This window comes from Pseudophryne corroboree, chromosome 3, assembly GCF_028390025.1.
Source record: "Pseudophryne corroboree isolate aPseCor3 chromosome 3, aPseCor3.hap2, whole genome shotgun sequence".
NCBI classification, from domain to species: domain Eukaryota; kingdom Metazoa; phylum Chordata; class Amphibia; order Anura; family Myobatrachidae; genus Pseudophryne; species Pseudophryne corroboree.
In genome coordinates, this window is record NC_086446.1 from 418,153,209 (window position 1) to 418,177,927 (window position 24,719).

Here is a 24,719-nt window from a genome sequence, read left to right on the forward strand (position 1 = left end):
ACCTAGATTGCACCCTGCTCGGACGGGCACAAAAACCTAACTGAGGCTTGGAGGAGGGTCATGGGGGGAGGAGCCAGTGCACACCACCTGATCCTAAAGCTTTATTTTTGTGCCCTGTCTCCTGCGGAGCCGCTAATCCCCATGGTCCTGACGGAGTCCCCAGCATCCACTAGGACGTTAGAGAAAACGCAGGCGTGTCTGAAAAAACACAGGCATGGCTGGGCGTTCGCTGGGTGGGTGTATGACGTCAAATCTGGACACGAATAGGCTGAAGTGATAGCAAGCGCTAAGTTCAGAGCTACTCTGAAACTGCACAAACTGTTTTTGCAGAGCTCGGCTACACATGCGTTCACACTTCTGCTAAGCTAAAATACACTCCCCAGTGGGAGGCGGCATAGTGTTTGCACGGCTGCTAAAACTAGCTAGTGAGCGATCAACTCCCCATTGTACTTTCAGTTGCTTATAAATTGTTAAGAATGCAACACAAAAGTGTGTGCCTTATTCACTGTAATGGTAATTGTTGGTGGTAACTGGTTTTCTATTATGCTGCATTATTATAAGTGTAATCCAGATTCTACCATAAAAGAGAGGGAAACAGCTCAGTGGGTGAGACTTACAGGATTCGGGGAAGAGATGTTGGTGCTTTTATTGCTCCAGGAGAAATCCAGTATTTGGCTGTTGAGAAGAATCCCTGATGGGGTCATAATCATACTGCCGAAGGGGCGGTTTAGAGAGCTAAATAAAGGGAAAGAATATTAGATGGAATAAGGACAAAAGTTATGTTCCACTTGGCAGATGTGGTCACTGTACCTTACCTGACAACGGCCACAATGAAGTCATCCGGACCAATAACTAAGGCCTGGCTTGCGGCTGGTCCCACATGCAGAGTGCGGAAGGATGCATAATCACTAGGATAGGCGGCGTGGAACTCATTAATCTTCTTCCGGAAAAAACTAGATTCCGCCTTACTGACAGAAGGGAACTCAAGTTATGCTTCCAAAAGTCCTCATTATACTCTATGTGGCACAGCTATAACTTCTCTTACTGTATTAAAGAACAAATTCTCTACGAGTGCTAAACTCTGAATATCCTTTACTATTTATCTTTCTATGACTTCACATGTGTTTCAACATCCAAATATTTCTTAAGTGTTTATCTATACACCTGAATTGCCCAGTGTTAGCCAAACTCAAGGGCGTAGCTACCATAGGTGCAGGGAGTGCAGCTGTTAAGGGGCCAAGAGCTGAGAGGGGCCCACCTTCCCTGTCACAGTTACATGTGTTACATACATTTCTCATACGTCCTAGAGGATGCTGGGGTCCACTTCAGTACCATGGGGTATAGACGGTTCCGCAGGAACCATGGGCACTCTTAAGACTTTTCAAGGGTGTGAACTGGCTCCTCCCTCTATGCCCCTCCTCCAGACCTCAGTTTAGAAAATGTGCCCAGGCAGACTGGATGCACTCCAGGGGAGCTATACTGAGTTTCTCGGAAAGACTTTATGTTAGGTTTTTTATTTTCAGGGAGGACTGCTGGCAACAGTCTCCCTGCTTCATGGGACTTAGGGGGCAGAAGTAGGAACCAACTTCCTGAATAGTTCCATAGCTCTGCTTCTGGCTGACAGGACATTAGCTCCTGAATGCTAGCTGCGGCTATGTGCTCACTCCCACAGCCCGCCGTCACCCCCATTACAGAGCCAGAAGTCAGAAGACAGGTGAGTGTTTAAGAAGAAGGATCTTCATTGTGACTGCGCGCCATGCTACCCGGTAACACAGGCACAGCAGGGTGCAGGGCACGTGGGGGGGGGGGGGGGGGGGGGTGTCGGGTGCGCCCTGGGCAGCATGAAACCTACTAATAACTGGCAGACACAGGGACATAAGTTGCTGAGAGACAGTCCTACCCCCGCCAGTATAAATATTGCTATTGAAAAATCTGAGGGGAAACGCGCCATTACGGGGGCGGGGCTTCCCCTCAGGCAGCCAGCACACTGCTCAGCGCCATTTTCTCTCATTCTAGGCAGAGAAGAACGCTGGTCCTCCTCCACTTCTGAACCAAGTATCAGGGTGTAAAACAGGGGGGGCACAGTGTAATTTGGTGCTATAGTGTGAAACTATCATTATAAAAGCGCTACAGGTCGGTGGGCATATTGTGTTTCACGCAATGGGTTGTGAACCGGCAAATCCTATCTGTGTCCTTCTGACAGATTTTACTGTGGGTCTGTCCCCTATAAGTCCCGGAGTGTCTGTGGTGTGGTTGTGTACGTGTGTGACATGTCTGAGGCAGGACGCTCTTCCCCTGAGGGAGCCATTTTAGGGACACAGAGTTGTAATGTGGTGGCACTGCTGGCACACCACGAGACTGAATGGGTGAAAGAATTACGTGATAGTGTGAATCATATCAGTAAGAGATTAGATAAGTCTGAGTCTCATGCAGAAAACTGTGGAAGATGTGATTTTTAGTGGTTCTGCTTTTTCATCCACAGGCGACCCCTCTGGGTCACATAAAAGACCATTTGCACATATAGTACAAACTGATACCGACACGGACTCTGATTCCTGTGTCGACACTAGTGATTCCAGGGGAATAGATCCTAAATTGGCAAAAAGCATTCAATACATGATTGTTGCTATAAGGGAGGTTTTGGAAGTTACGGAAGCCCCTCCTGTACCTCAGGAGAAGGCTTATTTTTATAAAGAAAATAAAATTAATGTAACTTTCCCTCCTTCTCACGAGCTAAATACTCTCTTTGAGGGAATTTGGGCAAACCCTGAAAAGAAATTTCAGATTCCCAAAAGGATTCAGGTTGCTTATCCTTTCCCGGCAGTGGACAGGAAAAGGTGGGAGTCACCCCCAGTTTTAGACAGTGCCCTGTCACGGTTAACAAAAAAGGTGATTCTCCCTGCACCTGGGACGGCTTCACTAAAGGAGCCGGCAGACCGCAAGTTGGAGACTACGTTAAAATCTATTTATGTGGCCAATGGTACACTGCTCAGGCCCACCATTGCTTGCGCGTGGGTGAGTAGTGCTATCGAAAAATGGTCAGATAACTTGTCATCTGAAATTGACACGATAGAGACGAGATTCTCCTAAAGTTAGGTCATATCAAAGACGCTGCTGCATACATGCTAGAAGCCATGAAGAATATTGGGCTTTTAGGGTCAAAAGCCGCTACCAGTCTCGGCTCGGAGGGCGTTGTGGATTCGCCAGTGGAATGCTGACGCAGATTCCAAAAGAAATATGGAGGCTCTCCCGTATAAAGGTGAGGCCTTGTTTGGAGATGGGCTGGATGCGTTGGTCTCTGCGGCTACCGCAGGTAAGTCGTCATTCTTGTCTTATGCTCCTGCACCGGCGAAAAAGACACATCACTCTCAGATGCAGTCCTTTCGGCCCAACAAATACAAAAAGGCCAAAGGTTCCCCCTTCTTTGCAGGTAGAGGGAGAGGAAGAGGAAAAAAGTCCGCTGCGTCTCCAGGATCGCAGGAGCAGAAGTCCACCCCTGCTTCTGCCGAATCTGCAGCATGACGCTTGGCAGGGCCGGTGCTAGGGTGTTCGGCGCCCCCCTGCAAACTATAAAATTGCGCCCTCCCATATTCCGTTGGCGTGCGCCGGGAAAAGGGGTGTGGTCTCACAACTAAGGGGCATGGCCACACAATAGTACCCCCATTTAAAATTACGCCACAATGTAGCACAATCTTATTAATCTTATACGTAATGCCCCACCCGTAGTAGTAGCGTCCTTATATGTAATGCACCCCAGTAGTAGTAGCACCCTTATACATAATGCCCCCCCAGTAGTAGCAGCACCCTTATACATAATGCACTCACAGTAGTAGTAGCATCCTTATACATAATGCCCCCCAGTAGTAGTAGCATCCTTATACGTAGTGCCCCCCCAGTAGTAGTAGCATCCTTATACATAATGCACCCAGAGTAGTAGTAGCATCCTTATACGTAGTGCACCCCCAGTAGTAGACGCGTCCTTATATACGTAATGCCCCCCCCAGTAGTAGAAGCATCCTTATACGTAGTGCACCCCCAGTAGTAGAAGCGTCCTTGTACGTAATTCCCCCCTAGTAGTAGTAGCGTCCTTATACGTAATGCCCCCCCACAGTACTAGTAGCGTCCTTATACGTAATGGCCCCCCCAGTAGTAGCATCTTTACATGTAATGCCCCCCCCCCCTGTAGTAGTAGCGTCCTTATGCATAATGCCCCCCCAGTAGTAGCATCCTTATACGTAATGCCCCTCTAGTAGTGGTAGCATTGTTATACGTAATGCCCCCCAAGTAATAGTAGCGTCCTTATATATAATGCCCCCAAGTAGTAGTAGTAGCGTTCTTATACGTAATGCCCCCCCCCAGCAGTAGTAGCGTCCTTATACGTAGTGCACCCCCAGTAGTAAAAGCGTCCTTATACGTAGTTCCCCATAATAGTAGTATCGTCCATATACGTAATGCCCCACAGTAGTAGTAGCGTCCTTATACATAATGCACCCCCAGTAGAAGCCTCCTTATATGTAATTACCCCGTAGTACTAGTAGCGTCCTTATAAGTAATGCCCCCCCCAGCAGTAGTAGCGTTGTTACGCATAATGCCCCCCCTGTAGTAGCGTCCTTATACGTAATGCACCCTCCCAGTAGTAGTAGCGTCGTTACGCGTAAAGCCCCCCCTGTAGTAGTAGCATCCTTATACGTAGTGCACCCACAGTAGTAGTAACATCCTTATACGTAATTCCCCCCTAGTAGTAGTATCGTCCTTATAAATAATGGCCACCCCAGTAGTAGCGTAGTTTCACGTAATGCCCCCCTGTAGTAGTAGCGTCCTTATACGTAATGCCCCCCCAGTAGTAGTAGCGTCCTTGCATGTAATGGTCTCCCCTAGTAGTAGCGTCAGTATACGTAATGCCCCCCCCCAGTACTAGCGTCCATAAAGTGCGCGTACGCAGACATACCTCACACACACAATTCACACATATATACACACACATACACACCCACCCACCATATGCACACATACACACTCACCATACACACACCACTTACCTAAGCCAGTCTCCCTCTGTACTGCAGCCTGGTCAGTGTAGCTCCGCCCCTTCTGTCCCATTTAGCCCCCCCCTTTCGGTCCGTTTAGCTCCGCCCCCTTCTGTCCCGTACTCAGCTGCTGTCACACGGGGAGGGGAGGCAGGAGGTATTTGATTCTGCAGGCGCTGCTGCCAGTGACTGTCATACAGTGACAGACACAGCAGCAGCAGGGGTGACAGGACGGCGCAGCAGTGAAGGGATTCAGAGCAGGGAAAGCGCCTCTCTGTCCCAGCGCCTCCCTGCACTGCATCCCTTCGCTGAGTGGGTAGCGCCGGGCCTGACGCTTGGGCTCCCTTATGGGAGTCCGCTCGGGTGGGAGCATGTCTGAAACTTTTCAGTCAGATCTGGGCTCAATCTGGCCTGGACCCATGGGTTTTGCAAATAGTGTCCCATGGATACAAGCTGGAGTTTCAAGACGTCCCCCCATGCTGATTTTTCAAATCGACCTTACCAGCTTCTCTTCCAGAAAGAGAAGTAGTAAAGACTGCAATTCAGAAATTATGTCAGGATCAAGTTATTGTCCTGGTACCCTTGTCACAGCAGGGAGGATGTTTTTATTCAACCCTCTTCGTAGTTCCGAAGCCGGATGGCTTAGTCAGACCAATTCTAAACCTGAAATCTCTGAATCTCTACCTGGAAAGATTCAAGTTCAAGATGGAATCTCTGAGGGCAGTGATTTCCAGTCTGGAGGAAAAAGATGTCATGGTGTCGGTAGACATAAAAGATGCCTACTTACATGTTCCCATTTATCCTCCACATCAGGCTTATCTGAGGTTCGCAATACAGGATTGCCATTACCAGTTCCAGACGTTGCCGTTCGGACTCTCCGCGGCACCGAGGGTATTCACCAAGGTGATGGCAGAGATGATGGTCCTCCTTCGACAACAAGGAGTCAATATAATTCCTTACCTGGACGATCTCCTGATAAAAGCGAGATCCAAGGAACGGTTGGTGCAGAACATTGCACTCTCCCTGTCAGTGCTCCAACAACACGGTTGGATTTTGAATTTTCCAAAGTCGCAGTTGGAACCGACGACAAGATTGTCTTTTCTGGGGATGATACTGGACACAGAAGTTCAGAAGGTATTTCTTCCAGTAGAAAAAGCTCTGGAGATCCAGAAAATGGTCAAACAAGTGTTGAAACCGACGAGAGTGTCGGTACATCAATGCATTCAGTTGTTGGGAAAGATGGTAGCGGCCTGCGAGGCCATACAGTTTGGCAGATTCCATGCCAGAGTATTCCAGTGGGACCTGTTGGACAAGTGGTCCGGATCCCATCTACACATGCACCAGAGGATAATCCTGTCCTCCAAAGCCAGGATTTCGCTCCTGTGGTGGCTGCACAGTTCTCCCCTATTAGAGGGACGCAGGTTCGGGATTCAGGACTGGGTCTTAGTAATCACGGATGCAAGTCTCCGAGGCTGGGGAGCAGTCACACAGGGAAAAAGTTTCCAAGGAAAATGGTCAAGTCAGGAATCCTGTCTTCACATAAACGTTCTGGAATTGAGAACCATTTACAATGGCCTTCTACAAGCGGTGCATCTTCTACAAGATCAGCCAGTGCAGATCCAGTCGGACAATGTAACAGCAGTCGCGTACATAAACCGTCAGGGCGGAACGAAAAGCAGAGCGGCAATGGCAGAGGTGACAAAGATCCTACTCTGGGCAGAAAGACATGCAAGAGCTCTGTCGGCAATTTTCATTCCGGGAGTGGACAACTGGGAAGCACACTTCCTCAGCAGACACGATCTCCATCCAGGAGAGTGGGGCCTCCACCAAGAAGTCTTCACAGAGGTGACAAGTCTTTGGGGAGTTCCTCAAGTAGACATGATGGCATCTCGTCTCAACAAGAAGCTTCAGAGATATTGTTCCAGGTCGAGAGACCCTCAAGCAGTAGCAGTGGATGCACTGGTGACCCAGTGGGTGTTTCGGTCGGTATATGTCTTCCCTCCTCTTCCACTAATACCAAAAGTTCTAAAAATAAGATTAAGAATAAGGGTTCGAGCAATCCTCATTGCACCAGACTGGCCAAGGAGGGCTTGGTATCCAGATCTTCAGGAGTTGCTCATGGAAAATCCTCGGCCTCTTCCTCCTCGCGAGGACCTGCTGCAGCAGGGGGCCGTGCGTGTATCAAGACTTACCGCGGCTACATTTGACGGCATGCCTGTTGAGCGCCGGATCCTAGCCCGAAAGGGGATTCCCAAGGAAGTAATTCCCACTCTTGTTCAGGCCAGGAAAGGAGTAACGTCTAAACATTACCACCTGTCACTGGCCTAGACTGAGGGTGTTGTGAACTCGGGGATTCTTCCGATGGTTTGGAAGAGGAACCACAACTGAGCTGGAAAAGGGGAAGCCTAATATAGGATTTCCTCATACAGGACGCTGACAGTGGAGTTTGATGAAATATTAAAGAGCTTTATTGCAGAGGAAAACAACTTAAAGTCAAATGCCAAAAAGGAATAAATGAGGGAAAATAAGAATTTACTCACCGGTAATTCTATTTCTCGTAGTCCGTAGTGGATGCTGGGAACTCCGTAAGGACCAAGGGGAATAGCGGGCTCCGAAGGAGGCTGGGCACTCTAGAAAGATCTTAGACTACCTGGTGTGCACTGGCTCCTCCCACTATGACCCTCCTCCAAGCCTCAGTTAGGATACTGTGCCCGGACGAGCGTACACAATAAGGAAGGATTTTGAATCCCGGGTAAGACTCATACCAGCCACACCAATCACACCGTACAACTCGTGATATGAAACCCAGTTAACAGTATGAAACAACAGAGCCTCTCAACAGATGGCTCAACAATAACCCGATTTAGTTAACAGTAACTATGTACAAGTATTGCAGATAAACCGCACTTGGGATGGGCGCCCAGCATCCACTACGGACTATGAGAAATAGAATTACCGGTGAGTAAATTCTTATTTTCTCTGACGTCCTAGTGGATGCTGGGAACTCCGTAAGGACCATGGGGATTATACCAAAGCTCCCAAACGGGCGGGAGAGTGCGGATGACTCTGCAACACCGAATGAGAGAACTCCAGGTCCTCCTCAGCCAGGGTATCAAATTTATAGATTTTTGCAAATGTGTTTGCCCCTGACCAAGTAGCAGCTCGGCAAAGTTGTAAAGCCGAGACCCCTCGGGCAGCCGCCCAAGATGAGCCCACCTTCCTTGTGGAATGGGCATTGACAGATTTTGGCTGTGGCAGGCCTGCCACAGAATGTGCAAGCTGAATTGTATTACAAATCCAACGAGCAATAGTCTGCTTAGAAGCAGGAGCACCCAGCTTGTTGGGTGCATATAGGATAAACAGCGAGTCAGATTTTCTGACTCTAGCCGTTCTGGAAACATATATTTTCAGTGCCCTGACAACGTCTAGCAACTTGGAGTCCTCCAAGTCCCTAGTAGCCGCAGGCACCACAATAGGCTGGTTCCGGTGAAACGCTGACACCACCTTTGGGAGAAACTGGGGACGAGTCCTCAATTCTGCCCTATCCATATGGAAAATCAGATAAGGGCTTTTACAGGACAAAGCCGCCAATTCTGATACTCGCCTGGCAGAAGCCAAGGCCAATAACATAACCACCTTCCACGTGAGATATTTCAGATCCACGGTTTTTTAGTGGTTCAAACCAATGTGATTTTAAGAAACTCAACACCACGTTGAGATCCCAAGGTGCCACAGGGGGCACAAACGGGGGCTGAATATGCAGCACTCCTTTAACAAATGTCTGAACTTCAGGTACTAAAGCTAGTTCTTTTTGAAAGAAAATCGACAGAGCCGAGATCTGTACCTTAATGGAGCCCAGTTTTAGGCCCATATTTACTCCTGCTTGCAGGAAATGCAGAAATCGACCTAGTTGAAATTCCTCCGTTGGGGCCTTTTCGGCCTCACACCATGCAACATACTTCCGCCATATGCGGTGATAATGAGTTGCTGTGACCTCTTTCCTGGCTTTAATAAGCGTAGGAATGACTTCCTCCGGAATGCCCTTTTCCTTCAGGATCCGGCGTTCAACCGCCATGCCGTCAAACGCAGCCGCGGTAAGTCTTGGAACAGACAGAGCCCCTGCTGTAGCAGGTCTTGTCTGAGCGGCAGAGACCACGGGTCCTCTGAGATCATCTCTTGAAGTTCCGGGTACCACGCTCTTCTTGGCCAATCCGGAAACACGAGAATTGTGTTTACTCCTCGCTTTCTTATTATTCTCAATACCTTTGGTATGAGAGGTAGAGGAGGGAACACATAAACTGACCGGTACACCCACGGTGTCACTAGAGCGTCCACAGCTATCGCCTGAGGGTCTCTTGACCTGGCGCAATACCTCTCTAGTTTTTTGTTTAGGCGGGACGCCATCATGTCCACCTGTGGACGACCCCATTGATTTACAATCATTTGGAAGACTTCTGGATGAAGTCCCCACTCTCCCGGGTGGAGGTCATGCCTGCTGAGAAAGTCTGCTTCCCAGTTGTCCACTCCCGGGATGAACACTGCTGACAGTGCTAGTACATGATTCTCCGCCCATCGGAGAATTCTTGTGGCTTCTGCCATTGCCATCCTGCTTCTTGTGCCGCCCTGTCGATTCACATGGGCGACTGCCGTGATGTTGTCTGACTGGATCAGCACCGGCTGGTGTAGGAGCAGGGATTTTGCTTGACTTAGGGCATTGTAAATGGCCCTTAGTTCCAGAATATTTATGTGAAGGGCAGTCTCCTGACTTGACCATAGTCCTTGGAAGTTTCTTCCCTTTGTGACTGCCCCCCAGCCTCGTAGGCTGGCATCCGTGGTCACCAGGACCCAGTCCTGTATGCCGAATCTGCAGCCCTCCAGAAGATGAGCACTCTGCAGCCACCACAGAAGAGACACCCTGGTTCTTGGGGACAGGGTTATCAAGCGATGCATCTGAAGATGCGATCCGGACCACTTGTCCAACAGGTCCCACTGAAAAATTCTGGCATGGAACCTGCCGAATGGAATTGCTTCGTAAGAAGCTACCATCTTTCCCAGGACCCGCGTGCAGTGATGCACCGATACCTGTTTTGGTTTTAGGAGGTCTCTGACTAGAGAAGACAACTCCCTGGCTTTCTCCTCCGGGAGAAACACTTTTTTCTGGACTGTGTCCAGAATCATTCCCAGGAACATTAGACGTGTCGTGGGGACCAGCTGTGACTTTGGGATATTCAGAATCCAGCCGTGCTGGCGCAGCACTTCCTGAGATAGTGCTACTCCCACTAACAACTGTTCCTTGGATCGTGCCTTTATTAGGAGATCGTCCAAGTATGGGATAATTAAAACTCCCTTTTTTCGAAGGAGTATCATCATTTCCGCCATAACCTTGGTAAATACCCTCGGTGCCGTGGAGAGTCCAAACGGCAGCGTCTGGAATTGGTAATGGCAATCCTGTACCACAAATCTGAGGTACTCCTGGTGAGGATGGTAAATGGGGACATGCAGGTAAGCATCCTTGATGTCCAGGGATACCATGTAATCGCCCTCGTCCAGGCTTGCAATAACCGCCCTGAGCGATTCCATCTTGAACTTGAATTTTTTTATTTATGTGTTCAAGGATTTCAAATTTAAAATGGGTCTCACCGAACCGTCCGGTTTCGGCACCACAAATAGTGTGGAATAGTAACCCCGGCCTTGTTGAAGTAGGGGTACCCTGATTATCACCTGCTGGGAATACAGCTTGTGAATCGCTGCTAGCACCGCCTCCCTGTCTGAGGGAGCAATCGGCAAGGCAGATTTTAGGAACCGGTGGGGTGGAGCCGCCTCGAATTCCAGCTTGTATCCCTGAGATACTATTTGAAGGATCCAGGGATCCACCTGTGAGCGAGCCCACTGATCGCTGAAATTCATGAGGCGGGCCCCCACCGTACCTGGCTCCGCCTGTGGAGCCCCACCGTCATGCGGCGGACTTGGAAGAGGAAGCGGGGGAGGACTTTTGTTCCTGGGAACCTGCTGTTTGCTGCAGCCTTTTTCCCCTACCTCTGCCTCTAGACAGAAAAGACCCTCCTTTTCCCCGCTTGTTTTTCTGGGTCCGAAAGGACTGAACCTGATAAAATGGCGCCTTCTTAGGCTGTGAGGGGACATGGGGTAAAAATGCTGACTTCCCAGACGTTGCTGTGGAAACTAGGTCGGAGAGACCATCCCCAAATAATTCCTCCCCTTTATAAGGCAAAACTTCCATGTGCCTTTTGGAATCTGCATCTCCAGTCCACTGGCGAGTCCATAAGCATCTCCTAGCAGAGATGGATAATGCACTTACTTTAGATGCCAGCCGGCAGATTTCCCTCTGTGCATCTCTCATGTATAAGACTGAGTCTTTGATATGGTCAATTGTTAGCAGAATCGTGTCTCTGTCTAATGTGTCAATATTTTCTGACAGTTTATCTGACCACGCAGCGGCAGCACTGCACATCCATGCTGACGCAATAGCTGGTCTAAGTATAATGCCTGAGTGTGTATATACAGACTTCAGGATCGCCTCCTGCTTTCTATCAGCAGGTTCCTTAAGGGCGGCCGTATCCTGGGACGGTAGTGCCACCTTTTTAGACAAACGTGTGAGCGCTTTATCCACCCTAGGGGGTGTTTCCCAACGTAACCTATCCTCTGGCGGGAAAGGGAACGCCATTAGTATCTTCTTAGGAATTACCAATTTCTTATCAGGGGAAGCCCACGCTTCTTCACACACTTCATTTAATTCATCTGACGGGGGAAAAACTACAGGTAGTTTTTTCTCCCCAAACATAATACCCTTTTTTGTGGTACCTGGATGTAAATCAGAAATATTTAACACCTCTTTCATTGCCTCAATCATGCAGTGAATGGCCTTAGCGGGCATTAAATTTGACTCATCGTCGTCGACACTGGTGTCAGTATCCGTGTCGACATCTACTTGTGCCATCTGAGATAGCGGGCGTTTCAGAGCCCCTGATGACTTTTGAGACACCTGGACAGGCACGAGCTGAAGACTCGGCTGTCCCACAGTCGGCATGTCGTCAAATTTTTTATGTAAGGAGTCTATACGTGCACTCATTTCCTGCCATAAACTCATCCACTCAGGTGTCTGCCCCCCAGGGGGTGACATCCCTGCTAAAGGCATCTGCTCCCCCTCCACATCATTATCCTCCTCAAACATGTCGACACAGCCGTACCGACACACTCCACACACACAGGGAATGCTCAAACAGAGGACAGGACCCACAAAAAGCCCTTTGGGGGGACAGAGTAAGAGTATGCCAGCACACACCAGAGCGCTATATATATATACAGGGACTAACTGAGTTATGTCCCTAATAGCTGCTTTTCAATAAAATATATATACAGGTTGAGTCTCCCTTATCCAAAATGCTTGGGACCAGAGGTATTTTGGATATGGGATTTTTCCGTATTTTGGAATAATTGTATACCATAATGAGATATCATGGTGATGGGACCTAAATCTAAGCACAGAATGTATTTATGTTATATATACACCTTATACACACAGCCTGAAGGTAATTTTAGCCAATATTTTTTATAACTTTGTGCATTAAACAAAGTGTGTCTACATTCACACAATTCATTTATGTTTCATATACACCTTATACACACAGGCTGAAGGTCATTTAATACAATATTTTTAATAACTTTGTGTATTAAACAAAGTTTGTGTACATTGAGCCATCAAAAAACAAAGGTTTCACTATCTCACTCTCACTCAAAAAAGTCCGTATTTCGGAATATTCCGTATTTCGGAATATTTGGATATGGGATACTCAACCTGTACTGCCAAATTTAATGCCCCCCCTCTCTTTTCCCTCTTACTGGTACTGTAGATTGCAGGGAAGAGCCAGGGAGCTTCCTTCCAGCAGGAGCTGTGAGGGAAAAATGGCGCCAGTGTGCTGAGGAGATAGGCTCCGCCCCTTTTTCGCGGCCTATTCTCCCGCTTTTTATGGAATTCTGGCAGGGGTATTTACCTCATATATAGCCCCTGGGGCTATATATTGAGGTATTTTAGCCAGCCAAGGTGTTTTTATTGCTGCCTCAGGGCGCCCCCCCCCAGCGCCCTGCACCCTCAGTGACCGGAGTGTGAAGTGTGTGAGAGGAGCAATGGCGCACAGCTGCAGTGCTGTGCGCTACCTTGGTGAAGACAGAGTCTTCATGCCGCCGATTTTCCGGACCATCTTCTTGCTTCTGGCTCTGTAAGGGGGACGGCGGCGCGGCTCCGGGACCGAACATCAAGGCTGGGCCTGCGGTCGATCCCTCTGGAGCTAATGGTGTCCAGTAGCCTAAGAAGCCCAATCCGGCTGCAAGCAGGCGAGTTCGCTTCTTCTCCCCTTAGTCCCTCGCTGCAGTGAGCCTGTTGCCAGCAGGTCTCACTGAAAATAAAAAAAATCTAAGACTATTACTTTCTAAGAGCTCAGGAGAGCCCCTAGTGTGCATCCAACCTCGGCCGGGCACGAAATCTAACTGAGGCTTGGAGGAGGGTCATAGTGGGAGGAGCCAGTGCACACCAGGTAGTCTAAGATCTTTCTAGAGTGCCCAGCCTCCTTCGGAGCCCGCTATTCCCCTTGGTCCTTACGGAGTTCCCAGCATCCACTAGGACGCCAGAGAAATGTCCAGACCCACTGAAGGGTTTAGTGAGCAGTATTAGAGATGCTGGTAATTGAAGAAACTGTGGGTGATGTTTAAAAGTCACCGATAACTTGTAGAACTTATAAATGATGATTAATAGCACAGATGGTTGAAGAACTTGTGAGCGGTGACAGAGACGCTGGTGAAGTGAGGAACTGAAGTGCAGGGGTTTTAGACGCTGTTGATTTGTAGAACTTGAGAACGGAGACTGAGACGCTGATGATGTGAGCAACTGAAGTGCAGGGGTTTTAGACGCTGTTGGTGCAGGGGTTTTAGACGCTGTTGATTTGTAGAACTTGAGAACGGAGACCGAGACGCTGGTGATGTGAGGAACTGAAGTGGAGGGGTTTTAGACGCTGTTGATTTGTAGAACTTGAGAACGGAGACTGAGACGCTGATGATGTGAGGGATTGAAGTGCAGGGGTTTAAGATGCTGTTGATTCGCAGAACTTGAGAACGGTGATTTAGGCCCGCAGCCACGCTGATTCCTAGGAGCACTGGTGACTGGAACACAGAGAGATATACCGGCCGCTGAATACACTGGAGCCGGTGCAGCGAACTGGCAGCTGGAAATGCCGGAGACACTGGAGTACAACCGCAGAGATCCTTGCCGGGAACAAAAGCGCTGGCATCTACGTCAGGGAAAGACGATACTCAGGCACTGAAGCTCTGTCTGGCGTCTGACTTTGAATCTCCCGCCAGCGCTAGATTGGCGGAGCAGTCTGATGACGTCACCTGCCCCCGTCCACGTGATGCCGGGTGTCATGGCGGCGCCCATGCCCCGGAGAACCGCCGGGAGCCGCGCCAGCCAGATGAAGGAGCAGTGGCCCACCGAAGGCAAAGGCCGCAACACCGACCAGCAGACACGCAGGGGTAAGCGCGGCGAACGCCGCCTCTGATGTGTGACACCACCGTATTTGGAGAAAATACGTGTCTTGGTGTGAATCAAAGAAGGTTCCTACGGAAGAGTTTCAGTTGGGACGTTTTCTCCATTTTCTGCCGGCATGTGTGGATGCGGGCCTAAGATTGGGTTCAATCAAGGTTCAGATTTTTGCCTTGTCGATTTTCCTTCAAAAACAATTGGCCTCCTTCCCAGAAGTTCAGACGTTCGTGAAAGGGGTGCTGCACATTCAACCTCCATTTGTGCCTCCGGTGACACCATGGGACCTTAATGTGGTGTTGCAGTTCCTTCAATCAGATTAGTTTGAACCTCTGCAGGAGATAGAATTGAAGTTTCTTACTTGGAAAGTGGTGATGCTCTTGGCCTTGGCATCCGCAAGGCGGGTGTCTGAGTTGGGGGCCTTGTCTTACAAGAGTCCTTACCTGATTTTCCATGAAGATAGGGCGGAGTTGAGAACTTGCCAACAATTTCTTCCGAAGGTGGTTTCATCTTTCCATATAAACCAGCCTATTGTGGTGCCAGTGGCTACTGACACCTTCTCTGCGTCAAAGTCTCTTGATGTGGTTAGAGCTTTGAAGATTTATGTCGCAAGAACAGCTAGGATACGGAAAACTGAGGCTCTGTTTATCCTGTCCTGCTTTTAAGCCGACCATTGCGCGCTGGATCAGAGGGACGATTCAGCACGCCCATTCCACGGCAGGATTGCCGATACCGAAGTCGGTAAATGCCCATTCTACTAGAAAGGTGGGCTCATCCTGGGCGGCTGCCTGGGGGTTCTCGGCGTTACAACTTTGTCGAGCAGCTACTTGGTCAGGGGCAAACACGTTTACAAAGTTTTACAAGTTTGACACCTTGGCCGATGAGGACCGCAAGTTTGGTCATCCGCACTCTCCCGCCTGTACTACAGCTTTGGTATAACCCCATGGTAGTGAAGTGTACCCCAGCATCCTCTAGGACGTATGAGAAAACAGGATTTTAATACCTACCGGTAAATCCTTTTCTCCTAGTCCGTAGAGGATGCTGGGCGCCCGATCCAGTGCGTACTTTACCTGCAGTTATTAGTTGTAGTTACACAAGTGTTGTGTTACGGTTATTTTCAGCATGTTGCTGCAAAGATTGTTCATGCCCGTTGGCATGTGTTGTGTTGAATGCCATGTTGTGCGGCATGGTTGAGGTGTGAGCTGGTATGAATCTCTCCATTAATTTAAAAGTAGTAAATCCTTTCCTCGAAATGTCCGTCTCCCTGGGCACAGTTCCTATACTGAGGTCTGGAGGAGGGGCATAGAGGGAGGAGCCAGTTCACACCCTTGAAAAGTCTTAAAGTGCCCATGGCTCCTGCGGAACAGTCTATACCCCATGGTACTGAAGTGGACCCCAGCATCCTCTACGGACGAGGAGAAAAGGATTTACCGGTAGGTATTTAAATCCTGTTTTTTCACCACTGGGCGGTACATAGGGGCCCATACAAACTTTGGCCTTGGGGCCTGCAATATATTTCGTTATGCCCCTGGACCTGCTTATTGTAATGTGGTATAAAATGAACTGGAGGGTATTATAATGCGACATAATAAGAACAATATGAAGACACAATACTGTGGTATATATGAACTGTGGACACTATGGGCGGGATGTAATGAACTCCGAGTCCGATGGCTGTGCGGGATCTCAGCTGAACTCTGACTTTTTTTTAAAGGGGCAATCATGTACAATGCTGAACCATGCAATGTACTGTACATGATTGCCCCTTTAAAAAAAATCTGAGTTCGTCCGGCATCCCGCACAGTTGCCGGTCTCAGAGTTCATTACATCCCGCCCTATGTCATAATGTGAATTGTTGCATAAAGTGTACTGGCAGCCCTACAATGTGACATCATGAGAACTAGAGAACTACTATGGTTCTTAAAATGAACTAGGGCACTATTTGGCACTAAAATGAACAACTGCTGTGGAGAGTTGACTCTCTAGAAGCAATGGGACAGGGGCCCCATCAAATCGTTGTTCTGGAGCCCACAAGATTCTGGCTACGACCCTGGCCAAACTGTTCCTTTAAGAAAGCCATATATGTACTAAAATCTCAAGCTTCTGGAAGGGAAATCAAAACACTGTATAACAAATATTTACAGATTTCTACAGAACAGTACACTTAAATGAATGTTTAACACAATCAGTGCCGTTTCTAGGGGCGGGCGAGCCGTGCAACTGCACGGGGCGCCCGCCGCGGCACTTAGTTACTCCTTCTTGCCTCTCCCGAGCGCTCCTGCTCGGGGGGCGGAGTTTCGCGGAATGACGCGTTGCGTCGTGACGTCACGACGCAAACGCGTCATTCCGCAAAGCCCCGCCCCCCGAGCAGGAGCGCTCGGGAGAGGCGAGAAGGAGAAGCAAGAAGGAGGAGGCGGCCGGCGCGGGACGTGAGGCGGCGGGACCGAAGAGCGGGAAGACGTAAGTATTCTCTCTCTCTCCCCCTTCCTTCTCCTCAGCTTGAAACCTGCCTGCCGCTGCCGCACTGTGTAAAATGGGGGCACCTGCCTATGGGGATACCTGCCTGCCACACTGTGTAATATGGGGGCACCTGCCTATGGGGATACCTGCCTGCCACACTGTGTAATATGGGGGCACCTGCCTATGGGGATACCTGCCTGCCACACTGTGTAATATGGGGGCACCTGCCTATGGGGATACCTGCCTGCCACACTGTGTAATATGGGGGCACCTGCCTGCGTACTGTGTAATATGGGGGAACCTGCCTGCGTACTGTGTAATATGGGGGCACCTGCCTGCGTACTGTGTAATATGGGGGCATCTGCCTGCGTACTGTGTAATATGGGGGCATCTGCCTGCGTACTGTGTAATATGGGGGCACCTACCTGCGTACTGTGTAATATGGGGGCATCTGCCTGCGTACTGTGTAATATGGGGGCATCTGCCTGCGTACTGTGTAATATGGGGGCATCTGCCTGCGTACTGTGTAATATGGGGGCATCTGCCTGCGTACTGTGTAATATGGGGGCACCTACCTGCGTACTGTGTAATATGGGGGCATCTGCCTGCGTACTGTGTAATATGGGGGCATCTGCCTGCGTACTGTGTAATATGGGGGCACCTACCTGCGTACTGTGTAATATGGGGGCACCTACCTGCGTACTGTGTAATATGGGGGCATCTGTCTGCGTACTGTGTAATATGGGGGCATCTGCCTGCGTACTGTGTAATATGGGGGCATCTGCCTGCGTACTGTGTAATATGGGGGCATCTGCCTGCGTACTGTGTAATATGGGGGCACCTGCCTGCGTACTGTGTAAAATGGGGATATCTGCCTGCCGTGCTGTGTAAAATGGGGATATCTGCCTGCCGTGCTGTGTAAAATGGGGATATCTGCCTGCCGCGCTGTGTAAAATGGGGATACCTGCCTGCTGCACTTTGTAAAATGGGGATACCTGCCTGCGTACTGTGTAAAATGGGGGCACCTGCCTGCGTACTGTGTAAAATGGGGATACCAGCCTTCCGTGCTGTGTAAAATGGGGACACCTGCCTGCCGCGCTGTGTAAAATGGGGACACCTGCCTGCCGCGCTGTGTAATATGGGGACACTTGCCTGCTGTAATGTGTAAAAAGGGGACATTTTTATTTTTTCCGTACTGTGGTGGGTGTGATGATATCAGATGAGGCCATGCCCACTTTAATGAGACCACGCCCATTTTAATCAGGCCACACACCCTTGTCGGGAGCGCGCATGCTTTTTCTTTTTATGGCTGTATGGGGGGGCACATTTTTTTTTTTTTTTTAGAGCAATAGGGGGGGGGGGGGGCGCATTTTGAAATCTCGCACTGGGAGCCAAATTGTCTAGAAACGGCCCTGAACACAATGGGGTCTATTCAATTAGTGCCGGTATTTCCGACAGTCGGAAATACCAGCACTTTTGGACAAGAATAAGTCGAATTTGCATTTGAGCTATTCAATGCAAGTGCCGTTTTTCCGACTGTCAGAAAAACCGGCACGTGTCGAAAACCACATGGATCGGCGGATTAGCTGCGGATCCGCGGGTTCCGTTGAACTCGTGGCCAATTACGACAGGAGTTTGGCCGCTTTTTGGACAATGCTGATCCGACTTAAAAAAAAAAGTCGAATCAGCATTGTCGAGAAATGGGCAAAACCTGTCGGAATTGCCAGAGAATTGAATACTGCACTGTCCGATGGAGAGGATCTGACATGCATTGAATACCCTATAATATGTGTAAGCAAGGCATGTTATTATCCAGTATAATCTTTATGTATTGATCAAGTGAATGGACCAGTCCCAGTCCTGTTTTCTATAACATCCAGTTACTGTATAATGCTATGTCTTTAGATTTTCCTAGCAGAGATTTGCACTAAGCCACATATTACAAATAATGTAACCAATATACAATGTACCTAACTAATGACTATATCTACATATTGTACAAGGCATCTATCTGTGCAGTTATAGAGACTTACCACTGGTTGTAGCTGTTGCATACTGTAGGCGTTTAATCACACTATTATAGGCAGCCATAGACTGAGGCATGCAGAATAATACATACATAATGTTAATCTACTTTATACTACAATGTATTAGTAAAGTATGCTTAATACAGTATATATCCCTTTACAACTGTAACTGTTCAGTAACAGGTTATCATCTACTGTAAGCCATTACTTAAGTGTAAAACTTTCTTCAAATGAAGAGAAGTATTAGAACACAAGTACATGCACTGAAACTGGAGGGAGGTAGGTTCAGGGGAAATTTGAGGAAAAATTACTTCACAGAAAGGGTAGTGGCCAAGTGGAATAGCCTCTGTTCAAAGGTGGTAGAGGCTAAGACAGTAGAGCAATTTAATCATGCATGGGATAGACATAAGAATATCCTTACAAATAAATATCAAATAAGGTTTGAGGTAAAAATATGGTAAAAAGTGGTTCTTATCTGCCGTCAAATTCTGTTTCTATTAAATAAATACAGTTAAAGGGACGTAAGTAGGTCCTGTTGTGCTTCCATTTTAGCCTAGTACTGGTTTTACCCTTGGTAACATCACTGAAAGACAATGGCCAGAGAACTGTACTGCTTCATTTCTCCGGGTACATAGGCAACTAGCATATATTGGCTGGACTACAGCTGTACAAAAGTTATCCGACTAGTGGCCTTTATCAGGCACCATCATGCCTTTGATAAAAGCTGCAGGAGCCTATACAAGTTCTCACCAGAGTTTAAAGTTTGTACAATAATTTAACAACTACCATTTAGTAAGTGGAGACATGTCTCTGACTTTGGAGTCACCTTGCAGTTATCAAAAATAAATGAACAGTTGTACTAGAAAGAAATATAACGGTGGTAGGTCATTTATTTTTATACCCATATGTAAATTAGGTCAAGATTTATAAAACATTGTAAAGAGAAAAAGTGGAGGTGTTGCACATCGCAACCAATCAGATTAATTTCACAGAATGTACTAAATAAATGAGAGCTAGAATCCTATTGGTTGTTATGGGCAGCACCTCCAATTGTCCTCATAAGAAAGTTTGATAAATCTACCTAAGTCTCTACAATACACACATTCCACTTTATGATGTATAGATATTTTATGTCATGATCTGAGGTTTTCGTAGATCTGTCGGGACCCTTGGGTCTCGTTAAAACTGGTATGAAACTGAAACTTTTACAGAATTTCTGCTCATCTATGGAACACAAGGAACAGAGAAGCACTGGAAGCAGTGAAAGGTTCTTGGACCAGAGACTGTACTGGATCGAGGAACTGGAATCCTCCTGAAAGACCCTTGGACCAGTTGTGATGCACCTGAACCCAGAAGCTTGGAGCTGGAACCTACTACTGGGAACTGAGGAGAATGTGACGTGAGGAGACTCAGAACCAAAGAAGCATAGACTGGGAACAGGAACTTATAACTAAGCATAGAGGCCAGAGGTGAGAAGACCAGATATGCATGCCAGGACCCACTCCCTAATAACTAGGACTGGAAATGGAACCAGATACAAGCCACATCTACCAGAATTGGAACATAGAAACCAAACACTTGCAACCGATGGTATGCTAGTCAATGGACGGATATGAGCAACTAGTAGCTGGACAGGTGGGAAGTGATAAAATAGCATCGCATCAAGAGTACAGGACACTTACAGGGGAACCAGCAGAACCATGTAATAGCTGTATGAAACAAACTGGAAATCCCACAGTGCTACAGATGGACAGGTTGAGTCACCGGAGCACATATAACTGAAAAGACAGACTGACTGGAGCGGAAGTAGGTGAACAGACAGAAGGAGAGAGAATTGACAGCATAGGAAAGGAATGAGTTAAACATCTTGTGAGGGGTGGACCTAGCTGGAAGGAAAGTACAGCCCTTTGGAAAAAGGGGAGAGTTAGTATATATAGGGAAGGATAGGCATTTTGTCTCTCTCTTGTTGGTGAAATTGCCTTTGAGTGGGTGAGTGCTGCATAGCAGGCTTCCCAACTTTGACTGTGTTTCCCCTGGGGCTCATTAACTTTATTTTAACACCCTCCTCTGCATTCCCCCTCTACAATTCACCTAGGCCTCCACGGGCTCGAGCAGGGCCGCGGTGCGGCGGCCCGGGTCAGCTTTGTCGCTGGGTTCCAGGCCGGCTTTGCCGGAGGGACTTGAGCGGCGAGGTGGGTCAGCAGTGCGTCCCGGCCGCCCGGAGGTGGAAGGGCGGCTGCCCCCACCTCCGAGCGCGGTGGGTGATTAGTGGGAGTCGGGCGCGCCGCTGTGGGCGCCCCTCCGTGGAGCCGCACGGGGCTCGTATTCAGCTCCCTGGTCCCTAGGCAAGGTGGAGGGGCCAGAAGGGAGTCGGCTGCCAGCCGCGCGAGGTCTGTCACTGGGCCTCGCGCGGCGGATCTACAGGGGGATGCGGCCGGGCGGGAAGCTTCCGGCATCGCCGTTCGCGCACTGGGGTGCGCAGCGGCGTCGCCAGCCTCCCGGTCTCCCCAGCTTGCTCCCCTGCAGCCGGAGTCCGGCGGGGGGCGGGGAGGGGAGGAGAGGTAGGGCACAGAGTGGTATAAGCAGGGCTCTGCAGGAAGGGACGGCCAGGGGGAACACAGGGGGTTAGAGGCACCAGGAGTCGGGGCGCGCGCACGAGGTGCGCGCGAGCCCGTGCTCACGGCAGGCGGCGCCGTTTGCGCGCGCAGCGGCGCCGCACATCTCTCTGTCTCCCCAACTCGCTCCCCTGGAGCCCGATGCCAGCGGCTTGCGGGGGAGGAGGGGGGGCAGGGAAGGGGTTGGGGGCCGCAGGGCTGCTGCGGGCGCTAACCGGCCTCGCCGCAGCTCCCTCCCAGCGGGCGGAGTTGGCTCCGATCTGCAGGGGGAGGGGGCGAGTGTAGGTTCGGAGAGCGACAGCAGCGTTGGCGCCGACGGCCAGTCCCTCGGTAGAGACGGAGTGTGGTGGGGGACTGGTTCGCAGTGGGTCAGGGGCGCCCCCCTTTTTCCCCGCCAAGGCGGACGGGTCGGCAGACGTCGGGCCCCGGATGACGCCGTCGGGCGTCATGCGGGTAGGCGCGCGCGGGCCCCGGCTGGGGGTACCGGGGAGCCGGCGCCGCGGTTCGGGGCAGTCAGGGCCCCTCCGGAACTCTGGCGTTGGCTCTGGCCAAGGTGGGTGCGGCATTACGACCGCTGGCTGCGGCAGCATCACCGGGGGTAGCGGCAAGCTCCGACGCGGCCGCGATGGAAGGCGGGTCCGGAAGGTGGTCAGCTTCAGCGGCGCGGCGAATTGCCACGCATGCAGGGAGCTCGGAGAGGCCGCCGCAGACCTGGAGCACTGTCCGGAACAGGACGGGCAGGGACGCGCTGCGGGGACAACCCCCTCACGAGTTGCTCGGCATGCGCCGCAGTTGCTTCCTGTGTCTTTCGCCCCTTTTCTCTCCTGCAGGGGATCGCGGAGAAGTGGAGATGGTGGAGTACAAGTAAGAAGTCGTCGGTTCTGCCACGCCGGAGGATTCCGTGTCGGTGCAGTCGACGGGATCAGGTGAGGTGTTACTGTCGGTAGCGGGCTCATCCACGAGTTCCAGTTCTCGCAGCTTTTCCTCTTCCTCCTTTTCCTCTGCTCTGTCGTCGCAGGCGTCCGAAGTCAGTAGCGCGACTAGGGCGAGGAATCAGGCGACTAAATTCGCCAAGAGGGCGGCGGGGCAGCAGGGAGCTGTAAGAGGCGTAAGCGGCTTAGCGAGGAAGCTCGCAGGGCCAAGAAACGCAGCGATTTGCACGGGTTTGTTCGCTGCGACTACACTGCGGTGATGCGGGGCCTGCGGGATAGCTGCCGTAGGAAGATTCGCAGTGGGACTTCGTGCATGTGTTCGTCTGTACGAAGAAAGCGAAGAAGGAGTATAGGTCGGCGGCTGCAAAGAAAGGCATCGGGGCCGAGGCCTTCCGTACCTTCGATAACTGGCTGGCCGGTTTTTGGGTCTTCGCGGCGTGCTACCTGGAAGATAGGCCGGACGAGCACAGGAACGTGATTCGGTACATGCTTCTCATACATGACTTGCAGCGCACATCTTCGGGATCGGAGTGGCGTAGGTAGAAGCAGGATGGTTAGCGGGTCATGGACTTTGGGTTCAAGGACGTCTAGGTCTGGCTCAAAGTCACTCGGGCTTCGCAGCAGGCGGAGGAGCCCCGGAAGCCGGGGGCGGACGGGCACCGCGCAGGGTCGTCCGCCCAAGGGTCCGGCGCGGACGGCGGATCGGCCAAACCAGACCAGGTAGGTCGGCCGTCCGTACAGGGGGGCGAGCCGACACAAAAGGAAAATGTTTCGCGTTTAACAACGCGGCCTGTTCCTTCGGCGAGCAGTGTCGTTTTCGACACTTGGGCTTGCAATGCGGCGGATCCCACCCAGCCTCCTCCTGCTTCAAAGGCAGTCGTCAAGGTACCCGGGGTAAGCAAACTTATCCCAGGCAGGCTGCGGGCGGGAGCGCTCCACAGAGCTCCAACGCCAATTGATTTAGAGACGATGGGCAAGTGGTTAAATTGGTATCCAAATAGGGCGGATGCAAAATTTCTGTTTTCCGGTTTTAGTTTTGTTTTCGCGTGCCTGTTGCGAGCGAGGTGTCGGTTCGGGCCCAGCGGAACCTTCAGTCTGCCCGAGCCTTGCTGTTCGTGCTGAGGGAGAAAGTGGATACGGAGGTCATCTCTCCAGTGGCGGTGGTTCTGAAGAAGACTCCGGGCGCTTTTCGGCTTATTCAACATCTTTCTTACCCATCGGGGACGTCGGTCAATGACGCGATACCGCCGGATCATGGTTCGGTGGTTTATCAGTAGTTTGACGAGGCATTGGCGCTGGTCCGCAGTTACGGGACTGGGGCACTCATGGCTAAGATTGATGTTGAGTCCGCTTTTCGGTTGCTGCCGTTACATCCGGACTCATTCCGTTTTATGGGGTTTCGGATCGGAGCGGAGTATTTCATCGGCAAAGGTTTGCCGAGGGGGTGTTCCGTTTCATGCTCGTTTTTCGAACGGTTTAGCACGTTTCTACACTGGTTCGTGGAGTCTTCACCAAGGGGTCATGGGGTCGCCCATTACCTCAATGACTTCCTGTGTGCGGGGCCGGCACATTCAACACGGTGCGGCGACTTGCTGGTCAGCATCCGAGCCCTGTTTTTCCACTTCGGCGTTTCAGTGGATGAGGATAAAACTGAGGGACCGTCCTCCTGTTTGTCCTTTTGGGGATCGATTTCGACACAGCGGCAGGATCGGGTCGGCTGCCTCGGGACAAGGTGGTGAAGCTCCGCGAAGCTATTGGCCGGTTCGAAGGGTCGCGTAAGGTCACACTGCCGGAAGCTGGAAAGGGCGACTGCGGGGTGTGCCAGACCACATCATTTCGTGCGATGATCCTCCGAGATTAAAGGGGATGGAGCAATATGGGCCTCATTCCTGGAGGATTTCAACGGGGTGTGTATATGGCAGGCTCCAGCGGTGGACAGCGCTAGGTTGCAGTTGTTCACCGACGCGGCTGGGTCCTCTGGATACGGATGCTATCGGGAGGGATCTTGGTGCGCGGCTTCGTGGACGGCATCGCGAAGGCGTAACCAGGGACCTTTTGCTTCTGGAGCTTTTTCCCCATTATGGTGGCGCTGGAGGTTTGGGGCGATCGGC

General features: G+C 50.4%; 1 protein-coding gene across 2 annotated transcripts in view; it reads right to left on the reverse strand.

Moving 5' to 3' along the window:
- Nucleotides 1–24,719, reverse strand: part of GGT7 (gamma-glutamyltransferase 7) — a 198,515-nt gene that overhangs the window by 27,228 nt on the left and 146,568 nt on the right. For both annotated transcript variants that reach the window (XM_063960245.1, XM_063960244.1), the window contains exons 11-12: nucleotides 816–968; nucleotides 618–735 (exon numbers count right to left, since the gene is read on the reverse strand). In XM_063960245.1, coding sequence (XP_063816315.1) covers nucleotides 618–735; nucleotides 816–968 — 271 coding nt within the window. The remainder of the gene's footprint in view (nucleotides 1–617; nucleotides 736–815; nucleotides 969–24,719) is intronic.